Source organism: Mauremys reevesii, linkage group 9 (assembly GCF_016161935.1).
Source record: "Mauremys reevesii isolate NIE-2019 linkage group 9, ASM1616193v1, whole genome shotgun sequence".
NCBI classification, from domain to species: domain Eukaryota; kingdom Metazoa; phylum Chordata; order Testudines; family Geoemydidae; genus Mauremys; species Mauremys reevesii.
In genome coordinates, this window is record NC_052631.1 from 102,913,605 (window position 1) to 102,939,358 (window position 25,754).

Below are 25,754 nucleotides of genomic sequence, written 5' to 3' on the forward strand. Positions count from 1 at the left end.
CGATGGAAGAGAACTGGAGGGGGAACCTGCCATGCCCTGAGCAGTTTTCTGGGAAGACAGCTGCTCTGGAGCCCTAGCAGCTCTGCTTCTCTTCCTTTGGGGGTTCCAGGCTGCAGAGGACAGCACCATAACTTCCTTTCATCCCAGTACACCTGGCCCCAGAGTTTTCCTCCCACAGCGATGCTCCCCTCCCCACGTCCCGCGGTCCCAAGAGGGGGTGGTGGGAGGGTGGGCAGTGTGGTTGTAATTGCATGCCCACTCCAGCCGGTGGAGCCTCCTGTTATTTTGTAGTCTTTTATTCATTTTACAGTAAAACGGATTTCCAAGGAATGCGCCCGAAAGCCCAACAAGAAAATATGTAGGAAAGGAGGTATGTAGCAAGCCGGACCTGACAGAGAGGCACAGAGAGAGGACAGAGAGAGAGAGAGAGAGAGAGAGAGTGTGAGGGGGCATCTGTCCATTCTCTCCAGGCCTGCGGCATATTTCTTCAGCCTTCCTCTCGTGCCATGTGACTGAGACGGTGGGCCCTCCATGCAGCCTGCAATACTGTCTGTCTGTCCGTCCATCCATCCTCTGCTCAGAGGAACCTTCAGGATGCTCCTGCTACATGCTGCTCCCTTTCCAGGGCCAGACTGGGCTCCTCAGTGGGAGGCTCTGGGTTTGAATCAGGGCAGGACCCAGGTGCGTTTCCAAGCCTTTCAGAACAGCTGCTTTTGCATGCTGGAGCCAGTGCAGCCGGCTCCCATTGGGGGTGTATGGGTGATAGGGAAATAGGGACTGCACACCCCATTCACCCAAATCCTCCAGCAGATCCCAGCTCCCAAGGCCTGGGAGTGCTGCTGTCGGGGAAGAAGTACTCTCACCTTCTTTAACATTGACATGCAAAGCATCCCATTCATTCATCTTATGGCAGCAAAGGCAGGAGAAACACCTTTCATTTGGTCTCCCTGAGGTGGGGTCAACCTAGTCAAAGGTCCCACTGAAATGTACACCACACGTGGGCATGTTTGTGTAAATGGGTATGCACAGCACCATTGTGAACAGGCCTGGTAGAGTTCTGATTGCTGTGGGAACTGGGCCCATGTGTGTGAAAGCTCTGCCCTCCAGCTGCATTAATTTCCTGTCTCCCTATACAAATATGTAAATTCTGCTGGCTGTAGAATTGTTCCTCCACCCCCATGTTGCTCCCTCAGTCAGGAATGCCACCTCTGCACTCACATGCACACACACATGCCTCTCCTTTCCCTTCATGCTGGCCCCTGAAGACCCTGCTCCTGGGTTATCTGGCACACATGGAAACTTGCTCCGTAGCCCCTTTCATAAGCAGTTCTTTACTGGCCCAGGGATCCCTGCACACATGGCTGCCTCCTGGAAAGCTGTGAATCAGCTCCAGTTCAGAAACCATTCTGCATCTAGCCTATGTTCCACAGCCCCGCCTTGGAGTCTCCAGCCCTGAGGCAGGGACAAAGCAGGATCTTTTCTTTGGAGTCGTGTATGCAGTCCCCACCTGATACCAAAATCTGTGACATCACAGTCCTCTCTGGGAACGGGCTTGCCTGAGAAAGCATGATTCTGCATCACTGTCACAGACCCCGGTGTGCGGGGAGGAGAGCAGCTGCTGGAGACAGACAGGATTGTGGGAGAAGACGGGAAATGTGCTCTAGAATCATACTTGGGTTTTCCCCAGAAAGCAGCTTTCTATGCACACCAGCAGCACAGACCCAGCTCTGCCCCAGTGGCCTTGAGTACCTCCTCGGTCCTGTTGCATGCATCTGTGTGCAGTGCACTGGCGTGGTGAGGCAAGGGCCAGAACTTGCCTATCCAGCACAAGGGTCCCACTTCTCCCCCAAAGGGGCAGCCAAGCTCTTCTGAAAGGCTACATGTGGGGAGAGGAGAAGCCCCCATGGGGATGGACTGCCACTCTGCCCACACACACGCACACATGGCGGGGTCCAACCCAGTGGCTCTCAAGGAGTTGTGTGGCCTGCCCAGGCTCTGGAGCCCTTCGTGTGGCTGGGCCTTTTGGGCTATTGAGTACTTGCCCTGGGAGGGGTTGTCATGTCCTGGAGTCCCGTGTCCTCCTGTTCTCTTCTCTGTGCATTCCTCTTGGTGTCCAGGGCCTGGCGCAGTGCGGCACAGCTTGGAGGTTTGACAAGAATTCTCTTTCCTTCCAGAGATTTCCCTGAGTTCTGTTGTTTGGTTTCTTTGCTTTGCTTTCCCTGTTGCTGTCTGGCTACTCACACGCCATCTCTCTGTGAGTGCCAAGGCTGCCCGAAAGGGCCAGCGCATCAGGGAGTCTCCACACACTGCCTCTGCCTCCGGAGTGGGCTGCTCCCTCTCATGCTGTGCCAGCAGCTGGCCCTTCATGAGCCACTTCAAAGCACTTCCTCTCAGAGAGCTCCCCAGCCCTCTTTTCCCAGCCTGCCATTGGCTGCCAGGGCTTCACAGACCCCTTGTTTTGGGAGGGGAAGCCGGCACTTCAACTGGTCACTGGGTGTGCAGGGTGTGTCTGTGGGTGGGGGGGAATGTTTATTACATGCCATTAATAAATGATAGTAGGGGAGAGATTCAGCCTGGTGTCTCCTCTCCCACCACTCCTGCCTGTGGTAGGGATTTCTGTGCTGTCCATGGCTGATTCCTGGGTATGTTCCATCTGCAGAGGAGGGACCCTAGTGGCTGCCTAGCAGGGTTGGCGCTGGTTAGAGGAAGCTCTGCCTTTCCTGTAGGATAGTGAAGGTGCTTAGTACGCATCAGTGGTTATCCCCACCCAAATGTTGCTAACAGAAACTTCTAGGACTTCAGACTTCTAGTTAAATGTAAAAGTAATCCAAATGCACTAAGAAACGGAAACGCACAGTTAAGGCACCCAAGCAACCTTACTTCTGCCTTGTAGGAAGGCCATGAGGGGTTAAAAATGAAATAGATGCATTTCTAAACATGTTTGGGTTGCTTTTACATTCAACCTTGACTCTCAACTTCCTGGGTTAGTAATTCTTGGTTTGGAGATAGGTGCAACATTCTGGAATGTAGTTACATAAGTTATTGCTATTTACCCAGCCTTAACTTCAGTAGAATTTGGATTTTTGTCTTTGAATTTCCTTGTACTTTAAAGTTATTAAAATTTCATACGTGGATGATAAACAAGAAAAGAAACCCAAGGAGCAGGTTCCTGTGGGATATTTCTAATGATCTGAAGATAGGAAGGGTCAACTTCAAATCAGTCCATATTAACCTGTACACTTCGGTCACCCCACTCTGGAGCAGCCAGAGCTCCCTGACCAGTTCCCTGTGCTCCTGGCCTCCATGTTCCCCTGTACACATGCACAGCCTGGCTGTTCCTCACAGGCCCCGTGTGCACACAGCTCAGACACTCCTTGGTCAGTAGACGTGGTGCGCAGTGTTAGGGGTAACAGTTCTCACTGCAAGTGTCTCCTTCAACAGGGGCCAGTGGGTATCCCGAAGAACAAGATGGTCGCCGTCTTGTTTCCAAAGGAAGGGAAGTCGAGCTGTACCCAAGGTGGCCTCTGCTCTTTCCCTCAGAATGACTTGGCTTCATTCTCAGTGGAACTAATGGGAAATGGTGACTATTTCGAAAAAAGAACTCAGCCTTATGCTCGCTGTCAAGGAGAGCAACGGGAGCCAGCAGCCATTTTGAAAGAAGAGTTCTTTGGGGTATTCATGAGCCTCTGCTAATAAACAGCAGCATGTAATGATCCTTCTCCCTAACATACCAGCTTTCGAATATGGCCTCCTACAATGTCAGAGAGTTCTGGCCACCTGGGGAGCTTTATGCATCCCGCCTACCTCCGCAAGTTCATTCTGTCCTTTGTATGTCCTGGTGGTCTGTGGAGGCCACGCTGGCCTTCATTCAGGCTCGGCTTTTGCTTTACAGGCAAAGCTCTACTCTGCCTTAACCAGGGAGCTGCGCACACTGCTTCCACCCAGAGCAGTCAGCTTACAGGAGGCCCTGCCCAACGCCCTCTGGGGTCTCCACCTCTGCCCATTATGATTTCTCTTGGGAGCCAAACTCCAGCTTGATCCCTGAGGGGAAGTGAATAGTTTAGAATCATAGAATATCAGGGTTGGAAGGGGCCTCAGGAGGTCATTTAGTCCAACCCCCTGCTCAAAGCAGGACCAGTCCCCTACTAAATCATCCCAGCCAGGGCTTTGTCAAGCTGGGCCTTAAAAACCTCTAAGGAAGGAGATTCCACCACCTCCCTAGGGAACCCATTCCAGTGCTTCACCACCCTCCTAGTGAAATAGTGTTTCCTAATATCCAACCTAGACCTACCCCACTGCAACTTGAGACCATTGCTCCTTGTTCTGTCATCTGCCACCACTGAGAACAGCCGAGCTCCATCCTCTTTGGAACCCCCTTCCAGGTAGTTGAAGGCTGCTATCAAATCCCCCCCCACACACACACACACTCTTCTCATCTGCAGACTAAATAACCCCAGTTCCCTCAGCCTCTCCTCATAAGTCATGTGCACCAGCCCCCTAATCATTTTCATTGCCCTCCACTGGACTGTCTCCAATTTGTCCACATCCCTTCTGTAGTGGGGGGACCAAAACTGGACGCAATACTGGTGAGACAAGTAAGGTCTGGCCTTCACACAGACTTTGTGCTGGTAGAACTGGGTTGATGAGGGCTCTAATATCATTCTACCAGTACAACCCCTAGTGTGGACACAGTCTGACCAGTATCAAGGTGCCTTATACCACTATAGCTTATTTCCCTTCCAGTACAGGACTGTCCCGTGTACTACAGCACCCGCCCTGGGAGGGCTGCCCTGCTTTAACACACCAATACAGCTAAAGTGCTACACCCCTTGTGTGTAGACAAGCCCCTGAGTGGTTACAGAAATGCATCAGCTAGGGCAGTGCAGGGGTGACTTCCCACTCTGACTCTGTGAGAATTGCAGTTGTGTTGTTCTAGAACAACTCTTGCCTCCTTCCCTGTGGCCTGCAAACTAGTGAGTGTTACCAAATAGCCACTGACCAAACTGTGTTGAAATAGCTGCACCAGCAGAGAGGGAGGGGCCAGGGGAGCTCTGGGTAGAGGAACTCACTGGATCTGATATGAATTGGGTCTGTTTCTTACTGCTCCCTTGTGGAGCCTAGTTAGATCTCTGCCCCCCACAGGAGGGATGACACACCTCCCTCAAGGGCCACGGACTCCTCACTCTCCCTTGGGAGGCACCAGAGCCCCATGGGGTTAGTTATTTCTACAGACCCATAGATCTGTTTGACTCTTTGCTAACACAAAAGATGCTCCGGCCAATGGGAGTTAAACAGCTGGTGCTTTCTCTCTGCCTTTCTCCAGGAGGTCCCTGAGGTGAGGGGGTTGCGCTGGGACTCCTTTATTAACACCGCAGCCATTTGGCTTTTTTGCACAAATCCCCTCCAAGCAGCCCAGGCCTCAAGCCCACTGGACATAGAGCTGCTAAACTCCAGAGCTGTTTCATACTCCGGGCAGTTCTGAGTGGCTCTCTGCTGGGGTGCCAACCAGCGTGCAGGCACCTCTGTTTAATTGCCTAGTGCAGCTCTATTAATTAAAATGAAGAGGTGCTTGGGGATTTCTGGCCTTCAGGAGATTTGCTGTTAGTGTCCCAGGGCTGGCCCTTTGTGGGGCCATAGTGCAGGAGGGAGGGGGCCCTGATGGCCTTGAAGCCCAGGTGCAGAGACAGGTGGAATAGCATCCTGGTGCCAGGTGGCCTGTTGCTGCCCAGGGCACTTGGCCCATTGTTTGTATTTGTGACAATTTGTATGAAAGTTGATATTTTTTAAAATTATTTGTAATTGAAATGGTGCACTGGTGAGAGCCAAGCCAGTGTAATGTAGCAAGGGCAGGGCATGTCTGTCTGCCTCCCACTGGGGAGATTGCCTTGCTGGGAGCTCCAGTGTCTCGTCCCCTTCCTCCCATTCCAGCAGCATGGCTCTGCTGAAATCCCAGGGAATGGACAGAAAACCCCTGCTAGAGCCCAGGCAGGACTGTTCCCTAAGACAGGTTTCCTGCCTCGAGTGGGTCCGAGGGCTCGCAGGCCTTTTCCATCCTTAACTTTGTGGGTCTGTGATACCCTATGCAGCTAGGTGAGATGGGCAGAAGGGTTAATGTCACTGCTCTCAGGTTGGCTTTTTTTCTACCCCACTACCCACCTTCCCTTTATCTTAGCCATCCCTAAACTGGGTCCATTTGGAACCTGCATGACACTAGCACCTGCCACAACATTCAGCTGGTCTCTGGCTGCCTTGTTTTGAAGGGGAATAGAGCTGGTTTTGGACACGCTGAGGCTTGAGCTCAGCGTGCTGTGCTTCTCCTGTGATTGGTGTTGCTAACCCCCTAAAGCTGCCATCCTCCCCGTGTCTTAGGCCTTGTCTACAACAAATTTGCACTGGTTTAGTTAAACTGGTGCAACCCCTATGTGAATATTCGTATTTTGTTGTGAGTAGCTTATTTTGGTTAAGCTTAAACCTGTTTCTAATACACTTACACTAAACTAAAATGAGTATCCACACAGCCTTTGGCACTGGTTTAACATGAAGCCAGAGCAGCTTCATGGATAGCTTCAGAGGTTTTCCTGCAGAGGAAACATCCTCCTGTTAGCTGAGGAAAGGAGGAACCAAGTATCCTTTAATTTTGTCAGTTGCATGTCTAGGGATGTAAATAAACAAGCTGGTTAGCAGCTCTGGCCTGGCCCTGAGGACTGGCTCAATTGGACCCTTTAGGGCTTCTGTGGTCAGGCTTAAGGATTTGGGATCTGAAGTGGGTTGGTGTATTTAGATGCAAATAAACTGGTAACTAGCAAAAACCTATTGGGTGTTACCCCAATTCTGGGAGGCAGGGCAGGATTGCTACATTGTCAGGGTTCTGGCCGCCACACTCCTGTGAAGCTGTTTCCACAATCAAACGCCTCACTATTGCAGGATGTTTCCTGATACTCAGCCCAAATTTTGGTTGAACTTAATCTTGTTGCTCTTAGTTGTAACCACTGAGGGCCCTGCTCAGTCCCTGCACCCTTCACATTTGTAGCTCCTTGTTGTATCCACCCTTACTCTTCATTCAGCCAAGTCCTATGTAACTGATTCCTGTAACCAGTAGTCACGCTGCTCACTGTGGGTCCTTCATTGTTTCTGTGGGAATTCAGAGAAGAACCTGAATTTGTCTCCAGTTTCTGGCGATGGGGCACTCAGAAATAACAAAGTATTCATAGACTGATAGATTTCAAGGCCAGAAGGGACCATTGTGATCATCTAGTCTGACCTCCTGAATAACACAGGCCAGAGACCTGCCCCAAAATAATAATTCTTACAAGATGTCTTTTAGAAAACATCCAATCTTGATTTTTATATTCCCAGTGATGGAGAATCCACCATGGCCACTAAATTGTTCCAGTGGTTAATTACCCTCATTGATGGAAATTTACACCTTATTTCTAATCTGAATTTGTCTAGCTTCAATTTCCAGCCATTAGATTGTGTGTTACACCTTTCCTTTCTAGACTGACGAGCCCATTATCAAATATTTGTTCCCCATGTAGGTATTTGTAGACTGTAATCAAGTCACCGCATAACCTTCTCTTTGTTAAGCTAAATAGACTGAGCTCATTGAATCTATTGCTATAAGGGATGTTTTAATCCTTCAGTCATTCTCAGGGCTCTTCTGTGATCCCGCTCTAATTTATCAACATCCTTCTAGGATTGTGGGCACCAAAACTGGACAGAATATTCCAGTAGCAGTCACACCTGTGCCAAATTACAGGGGTAAAACAACCTCTCTTCAACTCGAGATTTCCCTGGTTATGCATGCGAGGTTCCCATTAGCCCTTTTGGCCACAGTGGCTCACTAGGAGCTCGTTATCATGGTTGATTATCCGCCATGACTCCCAAATCTTTTTCGGAATCACTGCTTCCCAGAATAGAGTCCTCCATCCAGTAAATATGATCTACATTCTTTGCTCTGAGATGTATACATTTACATATAGCCGTATTCAAATGAATATTATTTGTTTGCATCTAGTATACCAAGCAATCTAGATCGCTTTTATCAGTGATCTGTTATCTTCATTATTTATCATTCCCCAGTCTTTGTGTCATCTGCAAACTTTCAGTGATGACTTTACGTTCTCTTTCAGGTCGTTGATAAAAATGTTAATTAATGTAGGGCCAAGAACTGATATCTGCAGGATCCACTGATAGTGAACCTGCTTGATGATTATTCCCTGCTTCTTCTTTGAGTGGTTACAAACTTGTATTCCATTCAGTTGTGTGTACGCCCTGTGCACCAAAGTCAGAGGAATTTGCCCAGCAGCACCCATGGGGTATGCTCATGCCCCTCCCTTATCTATATAAGGGCAGTGCTGCCCTGACCCCACTCAGTTCCATCTCACTGCCCGTGCCGGAGCTCTTAGTGTAATTTTTCCCCACGCTTGTTTTCACAGCTTTTTGTGGTTTTCTTGTATATAGGGATAATATAGTTAGTAGCCGCAGTTAGACAGCTATAGTAGTAATTGGCTAGTTTCTCCCTGGAGTTTAAACATTGCCCTTCATCTGGGATGGCTATCCCCACACTAGATGTCATGGGGAAGGACACGTTAAGGAAAGGTGCTCTATTTGTCAGTCCTTTAAAAAGAGGATGCGAACGGTTAGAGACTTACGATTGAAGCAGCACCATCTCAAGCCTTGAGGCCTTCCTTAGCCCTGAGTACTGCTGTGGAGAATCCAGCCCCTCAAAGAGCACTGGAGCTGGTACGTTATGGGACTTCTCAACCAAACTGGGATTACTTGCCCCAAAGGATCAGGGACTGCATCCCTGAGAAAAAGAACCCATAAAACAGAGCAGGGCCATTCCAGAGGTTGGGGAAACCCATCTTCTCTGCCTAAGAAAAGTACGGACCAGCACCAGAATCTCCCAGTGCTCAGGTTAGAGCAGGACCATGAACCCACTTTCCAGTACTGAGCAGGGAGAACCCATACCATTGACTCCGGTACCACCTCAGGGGAGCCCATTGAGTCCAGTACCCTTGGCAGAGACGTGGCACTGTCAGTCTGTACCCCGACAGCAGATTTGCTGTACCTGTCTATCCCTGACTCTCCGCTCATTCAGGACCAGCCGACTACACTGGCATCATTCTCAGCATCCTGAGCTCCTCCTGGTTTGGTAGCAAACTTACTGTCGTTGCCAACACCATCATCTGCACCGTGATTTACCCTCGATCAGGGGGGCTGTCAACTTCCTGCTTGGCACTGTGGGCACATGCAGAGACTCTTCACTACTGATGCTCACTGCGACGCAGCCTGCATCGCTGGCCTGGGACCAGCTTCATTTTGAGTCCCAAAAGAGGCATTGGAACAGAGTATGAGATCGAGGCTGGTACCAGTATCCAAGGTACTATTGACTGTTCACTCAGTGCCGATGGCACCGTCGGGTTGAGCCAAAGATAATGCTAGATGTTTGGTGGCCCCACTGCCACCATCAGCTATTTAGAGGGATCCTCACATTTGAGCTCAGAGGCATCTCCCTCCCCTTCCCCATTTTGCTTTTGAAAGTTGTAGAGACACAGCGAGAATCATAGTTGGTGCTGGGATTGGTACCATTCCAGCAATAGAGACACGGGACACTGGCCTAGTTCTTTCTGGGCGTGGATGCACTGTCCTCCGCAGTGACCTCCACAGAATCCCTGGGAACTCCCTCATTCGGCAAAATCACGGTCACCTGCTCACCCTACCGGGAGACCATCTATGTCTTCAGTGCACTCCCTGCTGGAATCACTAGCGGGCTTCGTCTGTGAAGAAACATCCTGAACCTTTATGTCAGTTAGCTGTCATTCCTCAAGGGATTCTGTTGGTCCCAACTACATCTTCCTCTTCATCACCAGATGGTGCAGCAATACCCTAGTCATCCTCTCTGGAACTAGAAGACTTCAGTTCATATCAGGACCTGCTCAGGGGCTTGGCATTGGCCTCAGAGATTCAGGCTGAGTTTGTACAGGAAAACACCCATAAATTGGTGGGTATCCTTCAGCCAGGGACCTGTCATGGGTCCAGTTCTGTTCATAAATGATTTGGATAATGGCACAGAGTACACTTATAAAGTTTGCAGCTAATACCAAGCTGGGGCTGGGGGTTGCAAGCGCTTTGAAGGACAGGATTAGAATTCAAAATGATCTGGACAAACTGGAGAAATGTTCTGAAATAAATAGGATGAAATTCAATAAGGACAAATGCGAAGTACACCGCTTAGCATGGATTCAGGACATTTTGTATTATTTGCTGCATTTGAAATCTTCAGGTCTCGCTCTGAGCTCCCTGAGGGTTTACTTGGTGACGATCTCAGCTTTCCATCTTCCCATTCATGGAAAATCAGTATTCTCAAACCCAAAATTCAAAGGAATTATCTATCATTTTCCACTAGTGAAGGTAACAGCACCATCGTGCGACCTTAATATGGTCATGGGGCACTGATGGGTCTGCCATTCAAGCCAATAGCAACATATTCATGGGCTCTCCTCTCTCAAAAGATGGCCTTCCTTTTGGCTATAACACCCCCAAGAAGAATTAGTGGCAGATTCTCTGTACACTCAAGTCTTCAAGGAGGCTTTAAGACCACACTCAACATTTTTGTCCAATCAGGTTATTTACTTAGCTATATTTTTTCCCAAAGCACATTCAAGTGCAGAGGAGCAGATGTCAGCTAATGCTTAGCAACTTAGTTAGAAAGGACTGTGCCGTTTCGTTCATCACCTTGACTCTGTGTCTGTCACTGAGTGGTTGAAGGGACAACCAGTCGCTGCTCAGACCATTCATCCCAGGTGGATAACTGCCTGCATTACCACACCTTCTAGAGTGACTTGGTTGATACCTCTGCAGTCATTGTGAGCTCATTCAACAAGAGCTCAAGCAACACCGGATGCATTCCTTACTGATGTCTCCATAGTGGATATCTGCAGGGCTGCAATATGGTACTCCATGGATACCTTCACTAGGCATTATGCTATCCTCATGGCACTGAGAAGGGATGCAAACTTTGAAAAGGCAGTTCGGCTCTCACTATTTAAATAGACTCTGAGCCACTCTCCTGCTGGAACTGCTTGTGGGATCAGAGTCTAAGTATACTCTCTGTGCCATTGTCCAAATCATTTGTGAAGATAGTGACTGGAACCAGACCTGGGGTGGATCCCTGTAATGAGTGGGGGATATTCACAAGTTTATGGGTGTTTTCCTGTACAAACTTGAAAAGACGGTTACCTGCTTATATTTTAACTGTTGTCCTTTGAGATGTGGGTGCGACCCACCTCCACCCCTCTGCATTGACGTCTCCAACCTGGGATTTTGGTGTGAAGGAACAGAGGTGGATGGGGCATGAGTGCTGCTAGGAAAAATTCTCCAACTTTGGTGTGTTGGGTGTGCTCTCACCTGAATGAAATACATGTCTGCATCCACATCTAGAACAACAACAGTTACAATAAAGGTAAGTTACCATCTTTTATAATTACATTGACACCTATTAGTTAACCAGCTTTTAATCCATTTCATGTGTGCCATTTTAATTTTATATTTTTTAAATATTTTAATCAACGTCATGTGATACTAAGTCAAATGCCTTGCAGAAGTCTAAGCATATTACACTAACACTGTTACCTTTATCAGTCAAACTTGTAATCTCATCAAAAAAGATATCAAGTTAGTGTGACAGCTTCTATTTTCCAGAAACCTGTGTAGATTGGCATTGTTTATATTACTCTCCTTTAATTCTTCATTACCGGGTAATCAAGCCCTGCATCAGCCACTCCATTATCTTGCCCAGGATCGATGTCAGGCTGACAGACCTGTAAATACCTGGATCATCCCGTTTACCCTTTTTAATTATTGGCACAACGGTAGCTTTCTGCGAGTCTTCTGGGACTTTCTCTGTGTTTCAAGATTTATTGAAAATCAACGTTAACAGTCCAGCAAGCTCCTCAGCCAGCTCTTTGAAACTCTTGAATGCAGCTCATTGATGGCTCATAGTCATCTGTGATCAATCCACACACTCAGGTCCCTCTCCTCTGTCACTTCCAATGGATGAGCCCCCAGCTTGTAGCATAAAATCCTATTAAACCCTAATTGTGTGACCTTGGATTTTGTATTATTTAATTTCATCCTATTTCTGTCACTCGTCTTCAAGGTCATCCAGCTTTTCCTGTATATTATTCTGATCTTCCTCTGTATTGACGATGCCTCCCAACTTTGTATCATCAGCAAATTTCATTAGCGGATTCCTACTTTTTTTTGCCAAGGTCGTTAATAAAAATATTGAATAAGATTGGTCCCAAGATGTATCCTGGAGGGACTCCACTAATAATGTCCCTCCAGGCCGATAATTCAGTTTTCAGCACAACCCATTGTCTTCTCCCCTTTAGCCAATTCCTTATCCACCTTACAATGCTTGTACTAATCCCCATCTTCCCCAACTGCACTAATTATTTCCCATGTGGTACCATGTTAAATGCTTTACAGAAGTCCAAGTATATTAGATTTCCTTCACTTCCCTTATCTAAAAAATGATTTTTTTCAGAGGAGGAAATGAGATTAGTGTGGCGTTATTTATTTATGGTAAACCCATATTATATTACATCCCCTTTACCATATTCCTCTATTAATTTAATTATTCTTGAATTATTTATTGAATACTTCTGTCTGTTCTGCATTATTATTGGTAATTATATCATTTCCATCTAGTAGTGGACCAATGCCATTGTCAGGATTCTTTTTGTTCCTAATATACTTAGATTCCTTCTTATTGTCCTTAATTCTGTTGGCCATAGATGTCTCCCTGTGTCCCTTGGCTTCCCTTATCAGTTTTCTACAGTACCTAGCTTCTGATTTATATTAATTACTATTGACTTCCTCTTTCTTCCATTTGTTATATGTATATTTATAGCTGCCATCTTCTTCCTCTAAACCAGGTTAGGTTTTTAAACCACTATGACCTTCTTCCTTGATTTTGAAATTGTGGCTTTGGGGACATCTGGTAAATTATGTGACCTCACCAAAACTATGCACAGAAGGGCTGTTCCTTCCCTGCTTGTGGAAGGAAGGCCTCTGGGCTTGGAAGGTGAGCACAGGATCCGGGGGGTGTCTCCCCAGAGTGGGATAGAGAGGGGCTCCCACTTCATAGGCTGGGCCATGCTTTGCATTTGCAGCACAGAACTGCCTTGCTCTTTGTTGCCTTAGCACTCTAATTCCCTACCCCATCATTCCTTTCTGCTGTCTCCACAGTTTGCCCTTCCCACTGGGTGTTTGAGTTTTAGGTTATTTTCTCCCAGACCCACTAACCGCATTTTTCTCAGCGGAATCCCATTCTGTTATTTTCTGCTCAGGTTTTCCAGCCTCTCTGGCCCCTTGGATCATGCCTCTGGTCTCCTGGAGGTTCTGGCCTTCTCCCAATTTAATATCACGTGGGAATTTCACCCACATGTTGCTCACCACTGTGTCTGTGATCACTAACATGCTAGATCAGGCCAGTCTAACTGTAGTCCTGGCAGCTTTTCCCTCCCATGCCATCCGCTGCCCTCTGTTTACATCCCTCAGCCAGTTACTCAGCCCTAGCAAGTTTCAGATCTATGCCCATTTGCATTATTACAGTCCAGAGAAGCCAGGCTCAAGGCGAACACTGTCTTGGGATCTCAGTGGCTCTGGGGTCTGATGGCACACAGACTTCTTGGCAGCTTTGGACGTTTGTGGCTGACTGTGCCTGTAATTGGTTTGAGGTGGAAGGACAGAGCTTCAGCTTCAAACCCTGCCTGCAGTACAGTGAAAGTAAGGGGGTGCCACCCAGTGCCAGCAGGAGAGCAGCCCCTTCCACCGAGCAGCACACACATCCCTGGGATGGCGGGGGGTTGATGGGGAGAGAAAGGGGAGGCAGAGGTGTTTGAGAGTCGGGCCTGAGCTACAAACTAACTTGAACTGGTTTAGTGGAACCAGGATGATGAGTTAGTGTTAGTGAACATAAGAATGGCCATACTGGGTCAGACCAAAGGTCCATCCAGCCCAGTATCCAGTCTACCGACAGTGGCCAATGCCAGGTGCCCCAGAGGGAGTGGACCTAACAGGCAATGATCAAGTGATCTCTCTCCTGCCATCCATCTCCACCCTCTGATAAACAGGCTAGGGACACCATTCCTTACCCATCCTGGCTAATAGCCATTAATGGACTTAACCTCCATGAATTTATCCAGTTCTCTTTTAAACATTGTTATAGTCCTAGCCTGCACAACCTCCTCAGGCAAGGAGTTCCACAGGTTGACTGTGTGCTGCGTGAAGAAGAACTTCCTTTGATTTGTTTTAAACCTGCTGCCCATTAGTTTCATTTGATGGCCCCTAGTTCTTATATTATGGGAACAAGTAAATAACTTTTCCTTATTTACTTTCTCCACACTACTCATGATTTTATATACCTCTATCATATCCCCCCTAGTCTCCTCTCTTCCAAGCTGAAAAGTCCTAGTCTCTTTAATCTCTCCTCATGTGGCTTTCTGCCGATGGGCAGGGCATGGATCTTACCCCAAATCACTCCAAGAATCAGTTGCAAAGTGTGGGCCGCTGAGGAGGCTGAGGATGTAGCAGGAGAGTGGTAGGCAGGAGGGCACACAAGCTCATTTGCTATCCTGCTGAAAGAGGCCTGTTCTCTCCCTCTCCTGGCCCCCAGACCAAGGAGCACATGTTCCCAGGGCAGACTCCAGTGGAAGAGGGGCCCAGGCAGCCTGGAGAGGCCGTCGCTGTCTGCTCCGAACTGTGGCTGTGCTTGGCCAGCAGCCCTGGCTGAGCCCATGGAGAGATGCCGTGTGAGTAGCTGGGCGGTGCTGCGGGCCTGGCCCCCGTCTCTGCTATCATGCTATTTTTGAATTCTCTTTTGTTTTTGTTTTTTGTTTTTCTTTTTTGTTCTGTCTCCTCGTGTTTGGTCCCTAGGAGCCAGCGCTAAGAAACAGGGCGAGGACTTAGCGGATAATGACGGGGATGAAGACGAAGGTATTTCTGTGCTCGAGGCTGCTGCTGCTGCATGACATGCAAAGCAAATCCGTTTGCTTTCCATTCTCTGCCATTTCCAGGGAGCCCTGTCTGTCTGTGTCTTTGTTTCCTGAGCAGTTGCACGGGGCGGGCAGGTGGGGTGACCGGCTGTGCAGGGGGCGCTCAAACCTTTCCTTTGGGGGAAGCTCAGGGGGGGTTTGCTTTAGAAGGAGTTTGCTGGCTGTCCAACCTGCCTCTTTATGAGCAAAAGGCTCTAAGGAAGCACGGCAACGTGAACAAGAGAGGAGCCAAATAGTGCCTGGGTCGATTTCACCCCAAGCCCAGTCACATTTCACCTCCAGCCTCAGTTCTCACTGGACCTCAGATGTATTGTGTCAGCTAAGAGACTTTCCTTTCTGGCTCCACTCCCCATGCTGCCATCCCAACCTCCCTTCTCCCCACGGTGCACAGTGTCAGAGCAGGCAGCACCTGTCCTCATCCCCTTGTGTCCTGTGCGACTCCCTCTGAGGCCCCACTGGCTCGCAGGGAGCGTGCACATGGCAGAATGCAGTCCAGGCCTGCTTTAACCCATGTCCGGATCTGCTAGCTAGAGTCTAGTCCAGCTCGCTCGCTCTCTCGCTCTCTCTCTCCCATGCATCCGTTCGCGCGCTCTCTGCTACTGCCGCTCCCCACTACAGGTGCAGAGGAAACTGGAAATACGAATGAAGGCAATAGGCTGAGCACAGAGCTGTCAGGAGCTCTGGAGACCTGCAGAAGAGAGCACTGTCACTTTACTGGCCTCTGCTTTCTCTCCAGGATTAGCATCTTCATTTAGGAGCAGTGAAGGGCAGCAGGACCTGCAGAGAGTAGCCCTGAGCATTCTGTTGCAGGCTGTGCCATAGTGTCTGGTTAGCATCACCCAGGCTAACTCAGTGGGTTAGATTTGAGGGGGACAGAAGTCCCCCATTTGGCTGTTTGATCTTCTGCTTTAAATACCTGGCTGTGCTTGCTGCACAGTTGCTGTTAAGGGCGACCATGCATTCCACAATGCACTGCTTGTGAGTCAGTGACTTGCCAGCTCTTGGCCCAAGCCCCATGTGAGTGGATTTGAGGAGGGCAGCAGCTCTGGGACTGCCCAGGCATGAGTGAGAGGCCAGGTATGCTGTACTGTTTGCTGAGGGTATGGCAGAGCTTGTGGGTGAGCGAGTGAAGATGCCAGGGTTGGATGGCAACAAAGAATCCTGTGGCACCTTATAGACTAACAGACGTTCTGCAGCATGAGCTTTCGTGGGTGAATACCCACTTCTTCAGATGCAAGTGGTGGAAATTTCCAGGATTGGATGGGGCTGCCTGGCGGGAGCGAATGGGGGCACTGTCTGCACACTGTCACAATGAGCTGGTGAATTTGGCAGCTGGTCTCACAAGGGCCTGACTGCGGGAAGGGGAGGGAAGGCAAGCATTACTTCAGTGGGTTACCTCTTGGGTTGCTGGGCTCTGTGCGGCCAGGGACAGATCAGCCTTGGCTGGTGGCTTTTCTCAGCAGAGTGGACAGGAGTATCTGATTTTGCCTGCCATGTCCAATGCAGAACTGGAGCCTGGACAGTATGGGAGGGTGCAGTCCCTTCTGTGCAGCTCTGATTTGAATCGCCAGGGGGCACTGGGAGAAGTGGTGCTGCCCTGTGGCAGGTGGTGGTTGTTGCGGTGGCAGCTTGATTAACTGAGAGTTAGTGACCTTGGCATGTGGGTGGCTAAACATTAGATCCACCACAAAGGAATAGGCAAGAATTCCCCGAGTTGAGACCCCGGCTGGAGGTGGAGCCATGGGCAGCAGCTGCTCAGTCAGGGTCAGGGATGTGTTGCTGCTGCTGAGACAGTGCATGATGATTTGCCAGGAGACCAGGGGGATGGATGCGCACCAGATGCCTTTTACTGTGCCAGTGCCCTGGTATCAAGTCCCTGGAACATGAGCCTTTGATGTCTCAAATGGAGCAGGTCTGGGCTAAGGAATCAGAGAGGCTCAGAGTCTAGAGGCGGAGAAGCCCAGTTAGATCTCATCGCATCGTTCTCCTCTCAGCCAGTGCAGGGTCCCCTGCACTACATTCATGTTCAATGTGCTGGCCAAGGGGGTCCCAGCCTGCCCTGCAGGGGACAATTCCCAGCCAGCGCTGTCCCCCAGGCAAGAAGTGAGGGGCTCTTCCCAGGGGAGTGATAAGGCAGTGGTTTCCAGATGCTCAGCCTAAGAGGCCCTTTCTCAGTTCATCTGGCAGCAGGAGGTGATGACTGTTGGGGCAGAGCTGTTCAGAGCCTCAGAGGAAGAGCAGCTGGAGCTTGCTGTGGTAGGAGGAATGTCTGGACAGGCTCACGGGTTGCAAGGTCAGAGAGGGGCTGGAGACCAGCACAGCAGGCTAGGTGGGAGATCACCAAGGTGTGGAGCTGGAGGGGGAAACGACCTGGCTGGGCGCCTCAGTGCCCGGAAGGTGCAGAGAGGAGGGGCTGTGGTCCTTTCCTGCCTGGGGAGCTAGTGCAAGGGGGTGTCTCCTACTTAATAACAAAGAGCCCAGATTGCTGGCAGTGAAAACAAAAATGGGTGGAGCCAGTGGGAGTAAACGACAGGCCCCAAAATGTGCAGATCAGCAAGGACCTTGCTGTGTCCAGAGGCCAAGGCCCTGCCCTTACACATGGGCTTTTAAGCTGACCGAGTCACACTGGTCCAATACCCTGTCTGGATGCACTGAATTCAGTTTAAGCCTGGCTTGTATCAATAGGGAATCGAGTGAAATGAAATGGATACAAGCCAGGTTTAAACTGAATTCCCAGCATCCAGCTGTGGCCTTCTATCACTTTAACTGAAGGTGCGATTTTAATCTGGAGCAACTTTGAATGTAGCCCAGGCCTAAGGAAGCTGCAAAGCTGGCTGGTTGCTCAGTATAAAAGTCAAATGGCCTCTCGTGTTGGCAGGAGGGGAGAGTTTGGGGAAGTTTGCTGAGGACACAGCTGGAAACTGATGTCAGTGGAAATTGGTGAATTGTGAGAGTCCTGTGGCATTCAGAGCACCCTCCTGGCAGATGGAATTTAACCTGGCAAAATCAGCCTCTCTTTCCATCTGCAGCCGTTTGCCCCTGTCCCAGAACCCCTGGTACTGTGTTTGTCTTCAATGCACGTCACTGTGATAAATTCACCTCATTAGCAATATCCTTGGCGGACACATTGACAATATTGGGGATTGCACATTCCCTGGCGATGCACGGCCCTCAACCTCCTCACTGCAGCTGTGGCAGTTGGGGGCAGGGGTGTCTATGTATGTACACACGGGTGCTTAGATTGGGGGGAGGTAAATGTTTGGGGGGCCAGAAATCAGCTTCCCCCTTGTGTCACGTCTCCCATGCTGCACTGGATTAGCTCCACTGAGGCACCAAGGGGTGAGTGGCTTGGTGATGGCAGTCCCATATGCAGGACTGAAAAAAAGCTGGAGATATGAGCTCCGCCAGGGCTGAGATGCGAAAGGTCCAGAGAGGAACCAAGGCCTGGTCCACACTGGAGGGTAGTGTCAAGGTAAGATACGGGAATACCGTAGCTGAAGTCGAAGTATCTTATCCCAACTTACCTCCCGTCCTCACCGCTCGGGATCGACGTCCACGGCTCCCCCGTCGACTCCGCTACCGCCACTCGCTCCGGTGGAGTTCCGGAGTCGACAGGAGCGCGTTCGGGGATCGATATATCGCGTCTAGATGAGACGCGATATATCGATCCCCGCAAAATCGATCGCTACCTGCCGATTCGGCGAGTAGTCTGGACGTACCCCAAGTCTGAGGGATTTAAATGAGAAAGGGTCCAGAATGCTTAGCCTTTCCAGCTTGCGCAGCCCGCCCACAGGACAATGTCCAGATGCTCTGTGTAGCAACTCCTCCCTGTGGACACCTCAAGGAATTCTCCATCCCAGATGCAGTCACGGGGTTTGCCGCCACCTGGTGACACAGCAGGAGCGGGTTCTGGCTGTGAATAGGGACTGTAAGCTGCTTGTAAAAGCCAAGGGAGAATCCCCTTGGTGCCCCCACTGATTTGGCAAGCGTCAGCCTATGGAGTGGGCTGGGCTGGGAGGTGTAGCCCATGCTGCCATGGCCATAAGTGACAGGCAGTAACTGAGCAGGCTGTAGTAACTTAGAGCAGCCCCAGGGTTGCTCTAAGTTGCACACATGGGGCTGTTCTGGCCCTGTAGTAGTCCAGAATTGGAGAGAGCGTAGAAAAGAGCCACAAAAATTATTCGAGAGCTGGAGAAAATGCCTGACAGTGAGAGAACTAAAGAGCTGCATCTGTTTAGCCATCAAAAGGGAGATTGAGAGGTGATTTGATTATGGCATATACATTCCTTCTCAGGGAGAAATAGTGGTTTCTAAAGGGCTCGTAAAATCGAATTCTGCCAAGCCTAATTAAAGTTTTTGATAATTTTGAATGGAGAATATCAATGTTTATTTCTAAGCATTTGTTAGATTTTTATTGATTTTAACATTTTCACAGTACACAAAATTTTGGCTTTTAAGTATTTTTAAATATTTTTAATCAATTTAAATTTTCATAGTCATAGAAAATTATTGGGGGTATCAGACAATAATTAAATGACAGTAAACACAGATTTCAAAAGTTAAACATTTATAATTGTTAAAACCAAATACTGTCAACATCACGTCAAATTATGCAAAGTAAATACTCTTCAATCAAATTAGTAATTTCTGAAGCAGCATTTTTCTTACTTTGTCTCTCAGTAATTGTTGTTAATTATCATTGGAAATATCTTTTCGTTGGTTTGTGTGTGCATGGTGAAATCGACACTTATCAGCATTTACTGACAAAGAATCTACTCCTTCCCAATGCCTGGAACCTGAAGCTAGATAAATTCAAATTAGAAATTAGGCAGAGATTTGCAGGGCCGGATTAAGGCAGGGGCTTCAGGGGCTGCAGCCCAGGGCCCCGGTTCAAGGGCCACCCCCCCCCCCCAAATAAATCATAGGCAGCCATCTCCAACTCTGGGCCACTAAAAGTCCCGCGGAGCAGTGAGATGCTCAGGCAGGCTGCCTGCATGCCATGGCCCCATGCCGCTCCCAGAAGCGGCTGGCTGCTAACGCGTTTCTGCGGCCCCTGCAAGGGGGGAGGCGGCTCTGCACATTGCCCCCGCCCCCAACACTGTCCTCACAGCCCCCATTGGCTGGAAACCGTCCAATGAGAGTTACGGGGGCAGCGCTTGCGGGTGCAGGCAGCGCACGGAGACACGCTGTCCCCCTCCTCCCAGGCCTGCAGAGACGTGCTAGGAGCCAGCTGCTTCCAGGAGCCACGTGGGGCTATGGCAGGCAGGCAGCCTGCCTGAGCCCTACTGCACTGCCAGCCGGGAGCAGCCTGTGGTAAGTGCCTCCTGGCTGGAGGTTGCACCTCACACCCCCTCCTCCACTCCAATCCCCCACCCCATATCAGAATCCCCCTCCTGCACTCAAACTCCCTCACAGACCCCACACCCTGTGGAACATTTCACTTCAGGACGAAATGCAGAGATAAAATTTCTCGATACTTTAAATGACTGCTTCATGGAGCAGCTGGTACGGGAACCCACAAGGGGAGAGGCGACTCTAGATTTAATCCTGAGTGGAGCGCAGGAGCTGGTCCAAGAGGTAACTATAGCAGGACCGCTTGGAAATAGTGACCATAATACAATAACATAATACAATAACATTGAGGGATCCTGTGGTGGGAAAAACACCTCAACTGCCCAACACTGTGGCATTTAATTTCAAAAGGGGGAACTATACAAAAATGAGGGGGTTAGTTAGGCAAAAGTTAAAAGGTACAGTGACTAAAGTGAAATCCCTGCAAATTGCATGGGCCCTTTTTAAAGACACCATAATAGAGGCCCAACTTCAATGTATACCCCAAATTAAGAAAAACAGTAAAAGAACTAAAAAAGAACCACTGTGGCTTAACAACCATGTAAAAGAAGCAGTGAGAGATAAAAAGACTTCCTTTAAAAGGTGGAAGTCAAATCCTAGTGAGGCAAATAGAAAGGAACACAAACACTGCCAACTTAAGTGCAAGAGTGTAATAAGAAAAGCCAAAGAGGAGTTTGAAGAACGGCTAGCCAAAAACTCCAAAGGTAATAACAAAATGTTTTTTAAGTACATCAGAAGCAGGAAGCCTGCTAAAAAACCAATGGGGCCCCTTGACGATCAAAATACAAAAGGAGCGCTTAAAGACGATAAAGTCATTGCGGAGAAACTAAATGGATTCTTTGCTTCAGTCTTCATGGCTGAGGATGTTAGAGAGATTCCCAAACCTGAGCTGGCTTTTGTAGGTGACAAATCTGAGGAACTGTCACAGATTGAAGTGTCACTAGAGGAGGTTTTGGAATTAATTGATAAACTCAACATTAACAAGTCACCGGCACCAGATGGCATTCACCCAAGAGTTCTGAAAGAACTCAAATGTGAAGTTGCGGAACTATTAACTAAGGTTTGTAACCTGTCCTTTAAATCGGCTTCGGTACCCAATGACTGGAAGTTAGCTAATGTAACGCCAATATTTAAAAAGGGCTCTAGGGGTGATCCCGGCAATTACAGACCGGTAAGTCTAACGTCGGTACCGGGCAAATTAGTTGAAACAATAGTAAAGAATAAAATTGTCAGACACATAGAAAAACATAAACTGTTGAGCAATAGTCAACATGGTTTCTGTAAAGGGAAATCGTGTCTTACTAATCTATTAGAGTTCTTTGAAGGGGTCAACAAACATGTGGACAAAGGGGATCCGGTGGACATAGTGTACTTAGATTTCCAGAAAGCCTTGACAAGGTCCCTCACCAAAGGCTCTTACGTAAATTAAGCTGTCATGGGATAAAAGGGAAGGTCCTTTCATGGATTGAGAACTGGTTAAAGGACAGGGAACAAAGGGTAGGAATTAATGGTAAATTCTCAGAATGGAGAGGGGTAACTAGTGGTGTTCCCCAAGGGTCAGTCCTCGGACCAATCCTATTCAATTTATTCATAAATGATCTGGAGAAAGGGGTAAACAGTGAGGTGGCAAAGTTTGCAGATGATACTAAACTGCTCAAGATAGTTAAGACCAAAGCAGATTGTGAAGAACTTCAAAAAGATCTCACAAAACTAAATGATTGGGCAACAAAATGGCAAATGAAATTTAATGTGGATAAATGTAAAGTAATGCACATTGGAAAAAAGAACCCCAACTATACATACAACATGATGGGGGCTAATTTAGCTACAACGAGTCAGGAAAAAGATCTTGGCGTCATCGTGGATAGTTCTCTGAAGATGTCCACGCAGTGTGCAGAGGCGGTCAAAAAAGCAAACAGGATGTTAGGAATCATTAAAAAGGGGATAGAAAATAAGACTGAGAATATATTATTGCCCTTATATAAATCCATGGTACGCCCACATCTCGAATACTGTGTACAGATGTGGTCTCCTCACCTCAAAAAAGATATTCTAGCACTAGAAAAGGTTCAGAAAAGGGCAACTAAAATGATTAGAGGTTTGGAGAGGGTCCCATACGAGGAAAGATTAAAGAGGCTAGGACTCTTCAGCTTGGAAAAGAGAAGACTAAGGTGGGATATGATAGAGGTATATAAAATCATGAGTGATGTCGAGAAAGTGGATAAGGAAAAGTTATTTACTTATTCCCATAATACAAGAACTAGGGGTCACCAAATGAAATGAATGGGCAGCAGGTTTAAAACAAATAAAAGGAAGTTCTTCACGCAGCGCACAGTCAATTTGTGGAACTCCTTACCTGAGGAGGTTGTGAAGGCTAGGACTATAACAATGTTTAAAAGGGGACTGGATAAATTCATGGTGGCTAAGTCCATAAATGGCTATTAGCCAGGATGGGTAAGGAATGGTGTCCCTAGTCTCTGTTCGTCAGAGGGTGGAGATGGATGGCAGGAGAGATCACTTGATCATTGCCTGTTAGGTTCACTCCCTCTGGGGCACCTGGCATTGGCCACTGTCGGTAGACAGATACTGGGCTAGATGGACCTTTGGTCTGACCTGGTATGGCCGTTCTTATGTTCACCCTCTCCTGCACCCCAATCCTCTGCCCCAGCTCCCTCCCGCACCAAACTCCCTCCCAGGAAAAAGACTTGTACACAGGGGCCTCACAAAATCACATAGCCCCAGGTCCACAGGAGAGTTAATCCAGCCTGGAGATTTGTAAAAGCGAGGGTGATTAACCACTGAAACAAACTCCCAGGGGGAATGGGGATTCTCCATCTCTTGATCTCGTCAGATCCAGACAGGGTGCTGTTCTGGAAATCCTGCTTGTCACGCTGTCTGGAGTGGCTCAAGTGCCTACCTCAGGGCAGACTGTCAGAAACAGGGCAGGCAGCCCAAACTGGCGGTATGTTCTGGAATTAGATTTCACCAAGCCAGTACCAAATGTGAACCCCTGGATCATTAGAACAGTCTGACTATGAAGTCACAGACAGTCCCCTTAGGCTACGTCTGTACGGTGGATCTTACAGCTGCACTGCTGTAAGGTCTTCAGTGTAGCCACTGTACGCCAGCAGGAGAGCGTCTCCCCTCGACTTAATTCAACCACCCCCGATGAACTGACAGGCTGGGGACACGCTGCTTTGGTGGTAGTTCTGGGCTTTCACCCTCAGCGTTCTGACTCCAGCTGCAGCCACCAAAAGGCCATTCCAACAACTGGAGCTCGGGCTGGGAGCCTCTGAGGCCATTTCCTGTATGCTGCTGTCTTCCTAGCCTTTGGCCAGGGCTTGAGAGGTTTGTGTGCTTTGAGTGGCTGACAAAAGCAAATCACAGCATCAGAGTAGGGCTGCTTTGTCTAGTGGTTAAGGAGCCACCTTGGGACTCCGGAGTCCCTGGCGCTGGAGAGAGGGGACACTTATGGCCACGTGTAGAGGGCTAATAGGTGGGCTCAGCATGTAGCCTCGGGAAATGCTCTGCTCACAGGCACACTGACCTGTAGGCCCCTTCTAGGGAAAAGAGTCACCCAGGTTCCCCCGGGAAGATGGGGGTGGGAATGGACCAGATGAGGGAGGTTGGTTAGCCTCTGAGTGCGCTGGCTGCGCCTGCACAGTGCCAGGTGCCCCTGCGTCTGTCAGGAGTGCTGGGAAGGACTCGCTTGTTGGTGCCTGGGGCAGCAGCCAGCTTGGTTCCACAGAGAACCCAGAGCCAGAGGCTTAATGAGCCGAGGTTCACAGACCCATCTGAGCTCCATCAGCCCTCTGGCCTGGGGTGATGCTGCCCTGTCTGTGTGCTGCCAGCTGCTGCCAGCCTGGGGTATGAAACGTCATCTCTTTCACCAGGGCAGCCATCCAAAGGAGAAACCAAGGCCCCAGGCCCAATGCATGGATGAAAGCCCAGTGGGGTCCATGTCTCACTGACCCTGTGGGCCCCTGTCCTGCTGAAGGCACTGGAAGGTTTGTCTTGCTCAGAATTGAGCCTGCCTGGCCTGGGATCACTGTGCGTCTGCAGGGGCTCTCAACTGCTGGCACTCAGGAGGGAGAGCGAGAGGAGCTAGTCGCATAGAGAAGCAGGTCCCAGCCTCAGGGGATACTGTGGTCTGCGGCAGAGGCATGCCTGTAACACTGGCTGTGTGCCCTCTGCTCAGCCAGTGCAAAAGCATTGCCAATGGCTGGCACTGGCCCCTTCAGGCACTGCCTCGGGAGTCAGAAAACAGGACAGGAGTCAGCAAAGGGCTGACTACCTGTGCCAGAGCCCCAGCGCCCGCTGAGGGGAGCGAGAGAGATGCTGAGGCCAAGCATAAGAGTGTGGGGTCTGCAGCCAGAGGTGGAGGGGCTCCAGTGCCTGCTTCTTTGGCAGAACGCCAGAGGCAGGGCCGGCGGGTGCAGCAGGACCTTCTGTTGAGATGTTCACACAAGAGAGGGCACCTGATGCCTCCCCTCCCCCATAGGCCCTCAGCATCTAGTGCCCCTCCATGACCCCTCACTGTCCAGCACCCCCTCCACTGACACTCCATTTCTCAGGACCTAGTCCAGTCCCCACTCCCCTGTATTCCCCTCATTCCCTGCTCCTCCATCTCCCCCGTTCCCTGTGCCCATCCGGTCAGTCTGTCTGCCCCTCATTGCCATGGTCTGTCTGGGCACTGGGGGTAGAGCTAGGGGGATGTGGCAAGAGACAGAGGTAAGAAATGCGAGCAGTGATCTCCCTCCACCTGCCCCAGGTCCTGCACATCTCTCCCCTTCCCAAAGCAATGCCAGCTTCCAGGACTCAGCTAGCCACCGGCCTGCTGCAGCTGGGCTGTTCGCAGGCTCCCGCAGCCCCTGTGCATGCAGGACGCTCCCTGTCAGGCTGCTGGGGAAGGAGCCCCAGGATGGGCCCAGTGCTGAGTGACGTACAGCAAGATCCCTCTCCAGGGAAATGCACCACCCGGGCTGGTAGCCCAGGAATCCCTTTCAGTGCCCACTCCTGGCCTCTGGCCTGCAGAGCCCTGACCCACCTGGGGCAGCTGGCCTGGTGGGAGAAGCAGTGCTGGGCTCTGGCACTGCCGGGGTTGGGCCCACAAGGTCTATGGGAATCCTGGGGGGCAGGTGATGGCCTGGCCTGTGGCAGGCTGGGCTTCATTTGTCCTGGGTGAGATGCCCAGGCCCTAGCTGGCCTGGGCATGGCTGCAGCGCTACCCCTCTGCAGGTCCTGGCAGCTGGTGTTGTTCCTCTCCCCTACAGTCCCACCCCTCCTGGCAGGGTCCTGTGGGTGCTGGCAGAGTCCTGTGTTTAACCTCCTCTTCTT

General features: G+C 49.7%; 1 protein-coding gene across 15 annotated transcripts in view; it reads left to right on the top strand.

Annotated features, from left to right (window-relative positions):
* NLGN3 (neuroligin 3) overlaps positions 1 to 25,754 on the top strand; it is a 98,404-nt gene that overhangs the window by 49,961 nt on the left and 22,689 nt on the right. For 11 of the 15 annotated variants that reach the window (XM_039487145.1, XM_039487140.1, XM_039487141.1 and 8 more), the window contains 2 exons: positions 311 to 370; positions 14,947 to 15,006. The exons of 1 other annotated variant lie outside the window; for it this stretch is intronic. In XM_039487145.1, the coding sequence (XP_039343079.1) occupies positions 311 to 370; positions 14,947 to 15,006 (120 nt within the window). Of the gene's footprint in view, positions 1 to 310; positions 371 to 14,461; positions 14,823 to 14,946; positions 15,007 to 23,077; positions 24,425 to 25,754 lie in introns of those variants that run through there. 3 more of the 15 variants (XM_039487155.1, XM_039487150.1, XM_039487153.1) reach the window with 3 other exon arrangements.